Source organism: Carassius auratus, chromosome 28, assembly GCF_003368295.1.
Source record: "Carassius auratus strain Wakin chromosome 28, ASM336829v1, whole genome shotgun sequence".
Classification (NCBI taxonomy): domain Eukaryota; kingdom Metazoa; phylum Chordata; class Actinopteri; order Cypriniformes; family Cyprinidae; genus Carassius; species Carassius auratus.
The window spans coordinates 22,586,395-22,600,001 of record NC_039270.1 but is presented as its reverse complement, the minus strand read 5'-3'; the positions used below and the strand labels follow the sequence as shown (position 1 = coordinate 22,600,001).

The following is a 13,607-nucleotide window of genomic DNA, read 5'->3' as shown; positions in this document are numbered from 1 at the left end:
GCTCGGAGCCCTCCCTCTGGACAGCACGCCAAATACGCATTAAACTTTACCCTCTCAATTGTATTTAAGTGTGAACTCGTGAAACACATTCAAAGCTTCAAAAAAGCATGAAAAACGGGACCTTTAAACTGTGTTCCAAAGATAAACGGAGGCCTTACGGGTTTGGAACAACACAAGGGTAAGTTATTAATTATATAATTTTAATATTTGTCTGAACTAACCCTTAAATTATGCAGAACTTTAATGTTTAATGTAAATGGATGAGTTCTAAAAACAAAATCCAACCCCCTCACAGTAGTCATGAAGGGCAAAATTATATATATATACCAAAATAATTTTTTTGAACCAGGTTGTAAACGTTTTTTTCTGCTGTAAAGTTGGACATTTTAACATGGGGAGTCTTTGGAATTTACTACCTTTTGCAGCCAGTTGCTGAATTACAGCTTAAGTCACTTCCTTGTTGGCTTCAAGAGAGAGAGCGGGAGGTTGACGCTTGTTTAAGACATAGTGTAGTGTTAATGTGGGTCTGTCGATTGCCTTCAGCAAGCCTTAACTTATGTTAAAAAGTGAAAAAGTGTATTTACCTGTCTGCTTGTCTATTTGTCTATATGTAACATGAAGCTGTTTTAATGGTGCCTAGGAGACTCCCACTCCATCCCCCTCATCATTTACCAGAAATAAATGCATCCATTACAGGCTGTTTCAGCAAGTTAGAATTGTGAATTCGTCCCCTTGAAATTATAATGTTCTATCTGACATTTTGTCAAAATTGAGTTATTCCCATATTGTTATTCTGTGACAACTTATTTACATTATGTGATAGATTTTTTTTTATGTTGTATACATTATGGGATTTTTATTGAAAAAACAATAAGGTTCTATCTACACAGTGGAATGCAAAAACTTTGAAGCTCTTTGAAGCTCAATATCTCAAAACTACTTGGAATGCAGACAGGACCTTATAATTCCAAGGGGACGAATTGGCAACATGAAAAGAATGCACCATGAGCCTATGTGTTGTGTTAAAGTAGATGTGACTGTTCAGTGGCACGTTAGTTGTTTCTTTATGAAGAAATGAATCGAATGAGAAATCTTAAATAACAGCAAAAAAAAAAAAAAAACCTCTTTGTTAATAGTTGCCAACTTTTTCTGTGTGTGTGCGCTGCTTCACAAACTATTTGTCAACATTATATATTTAGTTTAAGACTTTTCCAGACATTTTCCAGTGTGTATTAATGTGTGTTGTTCTTAATTTCCATTAAAAGGTTTCTTTCAGCATGCAGTAGTTCAAGCTGAAGGAAGGAAGTCTACCGTAAATCCACACACAGATCAATCTAGTCAAAAAACAATGGGAAGGAGGAGAAAACATTTTAGTGAATCTACAATAAAACTGTGACTGTGTACAACTACAACATGACAGTGTAGAAACACAATGATCTTTATTATTTTGAAAACTCTAGTGTACAGTTCTGTCTGTGATCATGTTTCTCAATTAATAAAAAGAGGACACAAAACGGCTTAGATGTTGGTTGTGTTTTATTTATGTCATTTTTATATTTAAAGTAAACAATCATTTAGTATAGCTTCTAATACAACATGTCCTTAAATGGGGCATAGTTTATTTTGAGTAAAGAGAAATAAATGGTTTTCACCTGTGACAAATTGATTGAGTAAATTAGCTGGTAAAGAGGAAAATGATGCTTGTCACGAGAGAGGCGGAGCCATCCTGATTTTCAGCTGAATAAATTTGGATGGTGGAGAGCTAATGCATTATTGAACTGCAAGCTGAACAACAATGGGGTTTGGGCAAGTTGGATTTGGATTGGTGTTCCTTTTTGTGCTGGGATTTTCTGAAGCACAGTGGAGTCCCAGCGAGAGAAGTGATTGGACCCCAGGCGACTTTATGCCTAGGGCAAAAGTTCAGAAGACCGACTCTAGGATGCCTCCAATTCCCAAGAAACATGGCCCCAGTAAACCTGCATCTGCCCCACAAAGATTTCCTGTCCAAGCACCAGCCAAGAGTGACTTTAGGAGGCCTTCTCAAGATGTTTTTGGTGTTCAGTCAAAAGAACAGATGCTGGGTCCAGTGACAAAACTGACATGGCAGTTTCCAAGCCTGCCAGAAGAACCACAGCAGCCAGTCATCCCTTTTGATCCGCGTCACTTTGTCCCTCCCAACAGCGTAGCGGCTCAGTGTAGAGAGGGTTCCATATATGTGGAAGTCAAGAAAGACTTCTTTGGGATTGGGAAGCTAGTGAGCTCCTCTGCTCTTACACTGGGAGGCTGTACTGCAACTGGAGAAGACCCTTCTGCTCAAGTGCTTGTCTTTGAGTCTGGATTGCATGAATGTGGCAGTGTAGTGATGGTGAGGTTTCAATGTTCCCTTTCTGTGGCTTGGAGTTTTTTTTTGACTAACAGGACTCGTCTATCTTCAGGTGACTAACGATGAGCTTGTCTACACCTTCAAACTTCTCCACACCCCTCAAGAGGCTTCACTTGGTGTTCCTATTGTTCGGAGCATTAGTGCAGTGGTTGGAATCGAGTGTCACTATTCAAGGTGAGGTCAGGGTTCAAGGCTGCTGATGTACTGAAGTCAGGGTAAGGTGATGGTTTGACTCCCTTGCAGAAAGCATAATGTGAGCAGCGATTCCTTAGTGCCCAGTTGGGTCCCATATACCTCTATGGAAGCTGCAGAGGAGGTCTTCGTCTTCTCCCTCAAGCTCATGACCGGTTGGTGTACCAAATGCTCTTGTAACTATCCAGTGCTTGTGAACCTGTTCTAAAAGTTGTCTTTGTAGATGACTGGAGATTCGAGAGGCCTTCTAACCAATACTTCCTGGGTGACATCATAAACCTTGAAGCATCTGTGCTTTCATACAGCCATGTTCCCATCCGTGTGTTTGTGGACCGCTGTGTGGCTACAATAGTCCCTGATGTCACATCTGTCCCCAGATACTCCTTTATTGAGAACAATGGGTAAGTGGTGCACCTCATGTCTCCCACACTAGGTGTATTGAAGTTTAACTTGGTTCCTTTCCCAGGTGCCTGGTTGATGCCAAGCTCACAGGCTCCAGATCTCACTTCATGCCTCGAACTCAAGGTGACAAGTTGCAGCTTCAGCTAGAGGCTTTCAGGTTCCAGCAACCAGACAGTGGACTGGTATGTGACCTGTGCAATGCTTTATATGCTGTGCTATCATGATCTACAAATGATGGTCTCTGCAGGTTTACATCACCTGCATGGTGAAGGTGGCCGTAGCAACAACGACTCCAAATCCTGAACAGAAAGCTTGTTCCTTCTCTGCTAATGGGTATGATTCCCCCACCTCCTAAAGTGTACAGGTGACTGAGGAAATGCTTTTAACTTAAGGGTGTCTTGTCAGTTGGGTGTCTGCAGATGGTTCCGACCAGGTGTGTGGCTGCTGTGACTCCACATGTAGTACCAGAAGAGGAAGTGACCAGCCCCATAAAGGTCGGATTAGTTTAGGTTGACCTTATTCTTTTTATGCACCGCTTTTTCTAACTGCTTGGTTTTTTTCCTCAGATCTGTGGTGGGATAAATCCTCTGTTGGGCCCATCAGTGTTAAGAAATCTGGCCATGGCCAAAAATAACTGGAAGTGCTGTGACTTTATTAAAATGATCTTAATGGATTGTGCATTTGTCTTGCGCTTGCTTTTCTCTTTAAATCTACAATTTGAATCCGTTATGTGGCTTTGCTGGAACTCCCATATGAGCCAAACTGCTTTTGACCACTGTCAAGTTTTCCATCTTGAGTGTCTTATAAAGGGGTCCTATTAAGTGGGGGGTGAAAGTGACTTGACCTTCAGCCCAGTATGGTGACCCATACTCAGAATTTGTGCGTTTCATCCAACGCAAACACACCTGGTGCAGTGGCCAGCCATTTATGCTGCAGCGCCTGGGGAGCGTTTGGGGGTTTGGCGCCTTGCTCAAGGGCACATAAGTTGTGGTATTGCCGGCCTGAGATTCAAACCCACCTCCCTGGGGTTAGGAGTCAAGATCTCTAAACACTAGGCCATGACTTCCCCCTATTAGACTCCTGTACATAGTTTTGATTTTGTTTTGGAGGTTTACAAGAGCAGGATCTCGCACTTGCATGAACCAATCAAATGGTTCCTGTATCAAAAGGCCCACATTGTGAAACCCAAAGTGTGCTGTGACTGGATGTGGAAGTACAGATGTTCCCACTCCTTGGTAAAGGAGCAGATTCAGTGAGCGCTTGAGGTGACGTGGAACGACGATTCCATCTCCTCTAAAGTGTTACTAAACTCTAGTGGAAATGCAAACCATGGTTAGTCTTACTGACCGCTTTTTTTTTTTTTTTTTTTTTTAACAAAGCTTACAAAAACCTCCAATAACATGTTTGGTTTAATATTTTTACATGTGGTGATTAAGAATTAACAGAAGAAAACAATGGGCTGCTTGAGTATAAAAATGTTTTCAAACTGTTCCTGGAGCCTCCCCAGTGGTATATTTCTTTTTATAAGACACCAATTAAGTGGAGTACTCCACTAATCACCTAATGAGTTCATTCAGCTGAGAGACTCCAAAAATAAAAACATGGTGATCAAAAAAAAAAAAGCTATTGGGTTTAGGCAAACAGTATTTGGAAAGTTATTGGTGTTTACTGGTTCATCTGAAGCACAATGGCAAGATAGATCAATGCAAAACAATGTAATGTTTAAGCTTCAACAGCATCGAACCAGGATGTCTCAGAGTCCAACAAAATCTGCTAATAACAGTACTGTATTAGCACCACAAAAGTTTCCTATCCAGAGACAAGCCAGGATTGACTTTGGAAAGCCTTCTCAACATATTTTTGGTGTTCAGTCAAAAGAACTGCTGCTGGATCCAGTGGCAAAAGTGGCATGGTGCTTTCCAAGCCTTCCAGAAGAACCGTAGCAGCAACACACTGCTTTTGAGTTGTGCCATCCTGTCCCTGCCAACAGTGAAGCATCTCAGTGTGGAGAGGCTTCAATATCTGGAGGTGATGGAAGACATCTTTGGGACCACATGACGGCTAACGCCCTCTGCTTTTAGACTGGGAGGCTGTACTGCAACTGGAGGAGATCCTTCTACTCAAGTGATCATCTTTGAGTCTAAACTGTGTAGCAGAAATGAGTCAAACCAGACAAATCAAAGAGTCTATCAGAGCTGTGTGCATTGAAACGAGAGCCGAACTCCTCAGGAAGTCATAAATCAGTTCTAGTGCCACAAGAACCAAGCAAGATAACCAACCAACCAACTTGTTCACACAACAGCTTTCAACATTAACACCAATAGAACAATTATTAACAATTTTAATTCGAAGAAGAGATTGTCAAATTTATTGTTCGTGATTGAAATGCAACGCTGGACATCACATGTAAACCCAGGAGATCATGTTAAATACTTGCACTGACTTCCCCCATCAAGTGAAACCAGACTGAAATTCCTAAGGGGGAAGGGCTTTAAACCTTTGTCTTCACAGAAAAGTCCCTTTGCCAGAGAGTGGCAAAGAAACTGCTTTTTATACATTATATATGGACCAGAATGAACTCAAAAAGGCTTATAAATGAATCGTTCCATTGCTTAACTCCATATTCATTTATGTGTAACCCACACATTTGACTATCATGTATAATCACTTATTGTGTATGTCTTTTTATAACTATAGGATACATAGTCATGTCTAGTATTGACATAATCGAATTTTCTTGCTTGATATTGTCCTGACAATCATTTATTTGAAAATTCTATCATAATCATGTTATAGGAATCATGTCCAAAATTAGACCCTGTGAGGCAAGAACCACATGCTTGGTAAGATAAACAAATGATTTATGATACCCCAGACCCAAGACCATATCTGATTGGTCAAGGCAACATTTGAGGGGTGGCCAACCAGGAAGTTAAATGCTTTGGACACGATGTAATTTCGCTTTTAGTCTGCTTTTAGTCTAGCATTGCTTGTGCTATCAGTCATGCGGGCTTTTAGTCTGCCTTTAGTTCCAGCCTTGCTTGTGCTATCAGTCATGCTATTAGTCATGCCTGCTCTTAGCTTTTAGCTTGTAGCTTTGCTACCTAGCTTTAGCTTGTAGCATCTAGCCATGCGGTTAGTCATCATTGTTCTTTGAGCGCGGTTCCAGCGTGCCTGCCTGCTGCTACTATGCCACAATGAGAAGGAACACAACCTAGTCTCGTCAAACTTTATTTCTTTTCTTTTCCGTTTGAGAGTTTCATGTTCTGAGTTAAGTTTTGTAACGTCGAGTCTCCGACGCCTGACCTCGGATGCCCGTTCGACTTCGACCAGCGCACACGACTCTCCAGCTTCAGCCAACGCCCAAGCACGGGCTCCCCAAGACGTCACTTCACTACTGAACTTCCAGCCAATTAGCGACACCGGGATACCCCTTTCAACGGGAGTCCCTTTCACAGCAAACGAAGGCAACGTATTCCCAGATATTTGTTGTGCTGGTGTATCTAATATAATTTTAACCCCATTGAGGAACTCAATGCGAGCGCTAATTACGTGATTGATGGTTGTTCATGTCTATGCAATTTAACGTATTGCTGTTAACTTGGGATTCCATATTTCCATTCTCTTAAACTCATCTTTCCCTAACTTTCGACCTTCCTGCAACTTGTGTGAATGTGTGTGTGCGTGTGTTTATGTGTTAGATTAGTTTATATGTCTTAGATTTATCTAATAAAGCCTTATTCATATTTAAAAGAGAAGTATCTTGTGTTTTGTGCTTACAAGTTAATGTCTTAAACTGCCGATCTTGTTACTGTGCTAATTGATAGTGTTTTCACTATAGTTTGGATATTAGTATCCAGCGCAGATTTGATGTTAAACGGCTCGTTCACTGAACCGCAGGCGCGTCTCCGTGAACAGCCGTGAAACAGTGATTCTGTTCAAATTCCCTTTAAAATCTTAAATGATTCCCTTTGAGCTAAATTGACCTGTTTCCCTTACAACTGCATGGATGTGACGGCACACCAACAGTGATGCTATGTTGTTCTTGTTTTCTGGGTGTTTGTAGGTTTCTCTGAGCAACACCTAACCCCTATAGGTGACTGAAAATGAGCTTGTCTATACATTTTCCATCATCTACATTGAGGCTTCATATGGTGGTCCTATTATCAGGAGCAGTGGGGGAGTAGTTAGTATTGTGTGTCACTCTACAAGGTAAGGACTAAATTCAGGATTGTTAGGTGTCCTAATGACTGGTTGGTAGAATGCAACTTTCACTAGTGCCATATTTGTGTGAACCTTAACTTAATATAATTTCTCAGCAGATGATTGAAGATTTGAGAGTCCTTCTAATCAATACTTCTTGAGTGACATCATCAACTTTGAAGCCTCCGTAAGGTCATACATTCATGTTCCTTTCTGTATGTTTGTGGACAGCTATGTTGCTATGCCAGTCCCTAATTTTTTCACGTTGTGTGTGTGAGAGAGAGAGACGGCCACACAGTGGAGTCAGCTGTCTTAACTGTCCATGTCTTGTGTACTGCAAACACATACGAGCTTCATCACTGTCTTTGTGACGCGACTCTGTTCCCCTTTCAGGCTTGAACTGATGGTAAAACTAAGGACATAATTAACTGTTTACATTTATTTTGAAAGATGAAGCTCAAGATTATGGAAAGGGGTGTTATATTTCCAACGAGTGCTGATCGACAGAGTAAGTATCTCTCATATTTATATTAATTTGCTACTTTAAAGCACTTCTACATTCTTGCATTAACCCAATCCAATGCATTTATTGTACTTTCTAGCTCTTCATGACCTCTGATCTCTCACAGCTTTGTTATTCAGTGCAACATTTCGGAAGAAATTGAAAAGCTGGCGCGAGATATTTTTGGTTGACCCCATTCGTGTTGTGTTGAGTTCACATCAGCTGGCTCTGTGCTCATCTTTGTCATTAAAAAGACTAACTGTGAGGAACTGGCTACAAATCTCAATCAGGAAGGTTATAGCCTAGGGCTGCTGCATGGAGACATGGATCAGAGCGAGAGGAACAAAGTCATCGTTGACTTTGAAGAAGAATCTGCCCATATTAGTAGCTACTGATGTTGCCGGTTAGTTGTTCTTATTTTATCTGTCTAGTTTTCAAGTTCAGGAGCTAGTTCAGCTTCCTGACAACCTGGTGGATGAAGCTGTCCTTCAGTCTGCTGGTCCTGGCCTGGAGACTCCGCAGTCTCCTCCCTGATGGCAGCAGAATGAAGAAGCTGTGTGACAGGTGGGTGGGATCACCTGCGATGCAGAGGGCTTTGCGCGTAAGGCGAGATATGTAAATGTCCTGGAGGGGGATAGAGAGACACCAATCATTTTCTCAGCTGCTCTCACTATGCGTTGCATAGTCTTTCGGCAGGACGCGTTGCAGGTGGCATACCACACAGTGATGCAGCTTGTGATACAACATGTTTGATACAACATGTTTCACAGACTTGCTCATCAACTTTACATTACTGTTGTTACTGTTTTTCTCTAGAATCCCTGGTTCAGGAAGTCCCGCTTTAAGGGAGGGAAAGAGAAGAAGCCAAATATTGGAGGTGGAGGCCTGGGTTACAGATATATATATATATAGCCTATCCATATGATATATTTTATGAGCTCCATTAAGTTCAATGTCTCCAACTCTAATAACTTTAACGTTAGTGATATCATGCTGGGGAGGGCTTCTCTTCAGGAAGTGACAATAAATAATGATGTTCTCTTGTCAAAACATCTTTGCATCCTTCATGAAAACATTGACTGCAGATTACAATGTCTGGTAGAATATCACTAGTTCCTCACAGAAATATATGGCTGTACAGTATGTGTCAGATAATTTTATTGTAAATTACTTGTGAAATCCATTACTCATTACTCAAGTGTTATCTTGTCAGTCCGCAGGAACTACTATAGTGATCTGGCCCATTATTTTAAAGTGAAAAACATGTCAACTCCTGACTAATTGCTGAAGCGTTACCTTGTCAGTCCGCAGGAACTACTATAGTGATCTGGCCCATTATTTTAAAGTGAAAAACATGTTAACTCCTGACTAATTACTCAAGTGTTACCTTGTCAGTCCACATGAACTAACGTTACTAGTGATCTGGACCATTTATTTTAAAGTGAAAGATTTTTTATTTTAAAGACAACATTTCTTAAAACTACATAACGTTACTGTTATAAATAAACAAATAACAAACAAACAAACGTAACGTTAATCATTTATTTTTTGCGAAAATATCAAAAGTGGTACCAAAAGTAGTTCAAATGATAATGAGTTCCAGTCGCAGTCCTCTATATGGAGGTAATAGTTTTTATAGGGTACAGAGCAGAATTTAATTTATTAATCCATGAAATTATGTATCTGTCTTCTCTCCGTGAAGGCGCACTGGCGCAGTATTCAAATGTCATAAACTGAAACACAACATGTCGCAATCTGTGACGAATTGGATGAGGACCAATGAGCGTTCGATATCAGTGCCGTAAATCATGTCGTAACGTGGCGCACTGTAGTGATGGGAAGTTCGATTCTTTTCCGCGAACCGGTTCTTTCGGACGGTTCGATTCAACAAACCGGTTGAAAAAACCGGTTCATCGGTTCTTTCACGCTCGACGTAATGACGTAACATTCAAATATATAAAGTCAGTAATCATAACTTTAGTCAGTTAAAACCTCATAAACATGAAAAGTTTACATTTGAGTTTTGCAACAACACCTAAATACAGTAACAGCAATAATGTGCATATGAGGATTTAAGTCTTGAAGATATAAAGTAAATAAATTAGGTGTCATCAGTGCAGAAACCATGATCCACTTACTAAACATAATCCATTGCGATGTATTTGTTATTAAATTAACTTACGTTTCGCCAGATTGCCCTTCATCCAAGCCCTCAAAATACCCGCTCATAACTACTAGTACAGAATCAGAATCAATCACCAAAAGAATCCCTTCGGTTCAGAGACATGCTGTGAGTCAGTTGGCTTCACGCTGAATCGCGCATGCGCAGTATCATCAGTTCATCGGTTCTCAATTCGGACGCGTCCGACAGAAACGATTCTCGGTTGAGTGTACTGATGATCCGAAAACCGATGCAACCGGTTCTTGACTCGAGAACGAGAATCGCTCTAACCGGCACGTGCTGCAGTTCAGTGTCATCAGCTGCTCTACTCGTGTTCATGTTCTGTTTACTACAAACTCAATTTGTGAATCTCATCATTAACTATAAATACAGTACAGATATCTCATAAATCATCCCTTATTCCTATATAAGAGTCTTTAGAGTCTTAATTATTGTCCGACTTCCCTGAAAACCCATTTGGCCTATACATTATATACAATATACAGATTGGAAAAAAAATCAAAATAAAATATAGTTACTTTATCACACTTTCCGATGTTTAACAAAATACTTACAAAATTACACGCATGCGCAGTATCATCAGTTCATCGGTTCTCAATTCGGACGCGTCCGACAGAAACGATTCTCGGTTGAGTGTACTGGTGATCCGAACACCGAAGCAACCGGTTCTTGACTCGAGAACGAGAACTGCTCCAGCAGTGGGCGTGTTTGTTCATTATCTGGCTCGGCTCGGTGTTCATCTTCAGTTCGGTCTTCACAGCATTTCATTCAGTGTACTGTTTGAGTAAATGGATTACCCCGGGATATTGGTTTATTCTGACTCAGAGGGAGTGTCAGTCACGTTAAAAAAGTTAACAGCTTAAGTAATTTGTGGATTTATGCTTATTGGAGACGTGAACCGTTTCAAACGATTCAGTTCGATTTGGTGAACTGGTTCAACCGGTTCACTAAGAAGAACCGGTTAAATTGAACGATTCGTTCACGAATCGGCCATCACTAGCGCACTGGCGCTATTTTCAAATTCATAACGAGCGCGAGCTCAGCTTTGACTGTGACGGACGCTGTTGCTGAGAATGAATATGAAGAACCATTGATAAAGGGCTGAATTTGGATATGTTCCTTGCAAACATCTGGATTCTAAAGATATGCAGTACAGCAAACAAATAAAATGGATGTGATTTGTAATTGTATGCTGTGCTTTTGTGTGTATCTATGGTTTGCAGCATGCACAGATATGTTAGTTCCTATTAAATAGACGAGTAAACTGCTTTCAATAAATTGAATAAAAACATGTATTTGTACGTTTTACTGCTATAAATACGTATAAATTGTACGTTTCTATGTGCATGAAAACGTATGTAAATATACGTGTGATAGAACCACATTTAACGTAAAAATACACACGTATTCTCATGAGATCACATTGAACACTCGAGTCATGGATTTCACAAGTAATTTACAATAAAATTATCTGACACATACTGTACAACCATATATTTCTGTGAGGAACTAGTGATATTCTACCAGACACATTGTAATCTGGAAGATGTTGTTTTGTGCTTAACACTATAAATGCAGTCAATGTTTTCATGAAGGATGCAAATATGTTTTGACAAGAGAACATCATTATTTATTGTCACTTCCTGAAGAGAAGCCCTCCCCAGCATATCACTAACGTTAAAGTTATTATAGTTGGAGACATTGAACTTAGTGGAGATCATTAAATATATCATATGGATAGGCTATATATATATATGAATTAACACATGTGGAATTATATACATAAAAAAGTGTGAAACAACTGAAAATATGTCATTCTAGGTTCTTCAAAGTAGCCACCTTTTGCTTTGATTACTGCTTTGCACACTCTTGGCGTTCTCTTGATGAGCTTCAAGAGGTAGTCACCTGAAAGGGTCTTCCAACAGTCTTGAAGGAGTTCCCAGGGAGATGCTTAACACTTGTTGGCCCTTTTGCCTTCTGCCTGCGGTCCAGCTCACCCCTAAACCATCTCAATTGGGTTCAGGTCCAGTGACTGTGGAGGCCAGGTCATCTGGCGCAGCACCCCATCACTCTCCTTCTTGCTCAAATAACCCTTGATGCCTTCAGTGTGACTCTACAATTTTCATAGTCATGAAAATAAAGAAACTTTTGGTCTGTACTGTATATATATATATATATATATATATGTATATGTGTGTGTGTGTGTGTGTGTGTGTGTGTGTGTGTGTGTGTGTGTATATATATATATATAATATATATATATATTTTTTTATTCTGCCCACCCCGATGTTATTTTGTCTACAATTATTTTTCGCAATTGCGGACAGAAACCACGGTTATTAGAAATATAATGAAAGCATTAGCTATATAATATCTTAAATTTATTCATAAAGGAGCGCAGTAGTAGTGGTGGTTCTGCTCTTGGTAACTATGAAGCCTTCAAATCCTCCACTGGGGCCATGGGAGAGCGTATGTCTGCCCTGAAGCAAGCATTTCAGGTACATTTTATTATCATTATTTATTTATTTTATTTTGTCTTGGTCACATCTTTCACTGAATTTCTTTTGCCACCCACTTTTTAAAGAAGTGGTTTATCAGCTTGATTGTGTTTTTGGGGTGCAATGTAACACATGTTTATGTTTAGTTGTTAAAAAAAGCACATTATTTTCACATATTTGACCTTTTATTTTACACCGCTGTTTCTGTTCTCATTAGAACCTTCTGTTGAGTTCCTGGTTCTATGAAGGGTTTTTCCAATGTTTTAGCATAAGTATATAATTGTAATAGCATTCCTATTTTTATATAATTTAAAGAAGAAACCAATCCGATGTATATTTGACATTTGAGGCTTAATACTATAGAAAAGCACATCTTATTTAATATAAAAATATAGCATGCAGTTGCATCAATGGCATAAACATCATTCAATGTAAATTGTGATAATCGTAATGAATAATCGCTATTACAATTTCAAGGGAATAAACGACAATTATGATTTTTGTCGTAATTGTGCAGCCCTGATGGGCAGGTTGACGTAAACATCATGGTTAGTGATGTCTCAATCCTGGGAAGAGGCTTGTTGTGGTCACTTCCAGTCTTAACTAACTTATGTTAAAAAAGTGAATTCATACTCAACCACCCCTTTAAATTCCTCAGTAAAGATGTATAGTTGTATGTACCAATTTCTGGATTTTGTTTGACTGCTCTTGCTTTCCCTCAGGCTCAGTATAAAAACCACTTTGTGGCAGCATCTGGTGTTCCTCCAAAACTCACCACAAAGTCCAGCAGCTCCTCTGGGTGGACCAGTGCGGGAAGTCTAAGTTCTCAGGCTCCCTGAGCTCAGTTTCAGACTTTTACTCTAGCTCTTCTTCAAAAGAGGGATCCTGTAGCGATAGGAATGCTGACGACAGAGGTCATCGTGGAGATCGTTATCGTCACAGTGGCAGGCAAAGTGGTGTAAACCTTGATCGCTACACAGAGAGGGACCGTCATAGTGACAGAGATCGTCACAGTGATAGCCGAAACAGTGAAGGGAGCCATAAGGACAGAGTGCGATGGTCAGAAAGAGATGGCGGCGAGAGTTCAGCGACTCATAAAGACAGCTTTGCAGTTCCTGATCCCCCCAAACGTAAGAAAAGCAGATGGGACAATTAAAGTGTACAGGAAAGCAGCCGTCAACTGTTCTTTGATCAGAATACAAAGCTGACCCAGTCTCCCTAGCAGTGTCTTTACCTGTCTGCTTG

At 40.2% G+C, this 13,607-nt stretch overlaps 1 protein-coding gene across 1 annotated transcript; it reads left to right on the top strand.

Annotated features, from left to right (window-relative positions):
* Positions 1-1,771: 1,771 nt before the first annotated feature.
* Positions 1,772-3,655, top strand: LOC113047196 (zona pellucida sperm-binding protein 3-like). Its single transcript, XM_026208518.1, has 8 exons — positions 1,772-2,365; positions 2,436-2,557; positions 2,627-2,730; positions 2,799-2,976; positions 3,042-3,159; positions 3,225-3,310; positions 3,383-3,471; positions 3,544-3,655. Exons 1-8 carry the CDS (start codon positions 1,796-1,798, stop codon positions 3,609-3,611), a joined length of 1,335 nt encoding a protein of 444 aa, XP_026064303.1. The 5' UTR covers positions 1,772-1,795; the 3' UTR covers positions 3,612-3,655.
* The last annotated feature ends 9,952 nt before the right edge of the window (positions 3,656-13,607 follow it).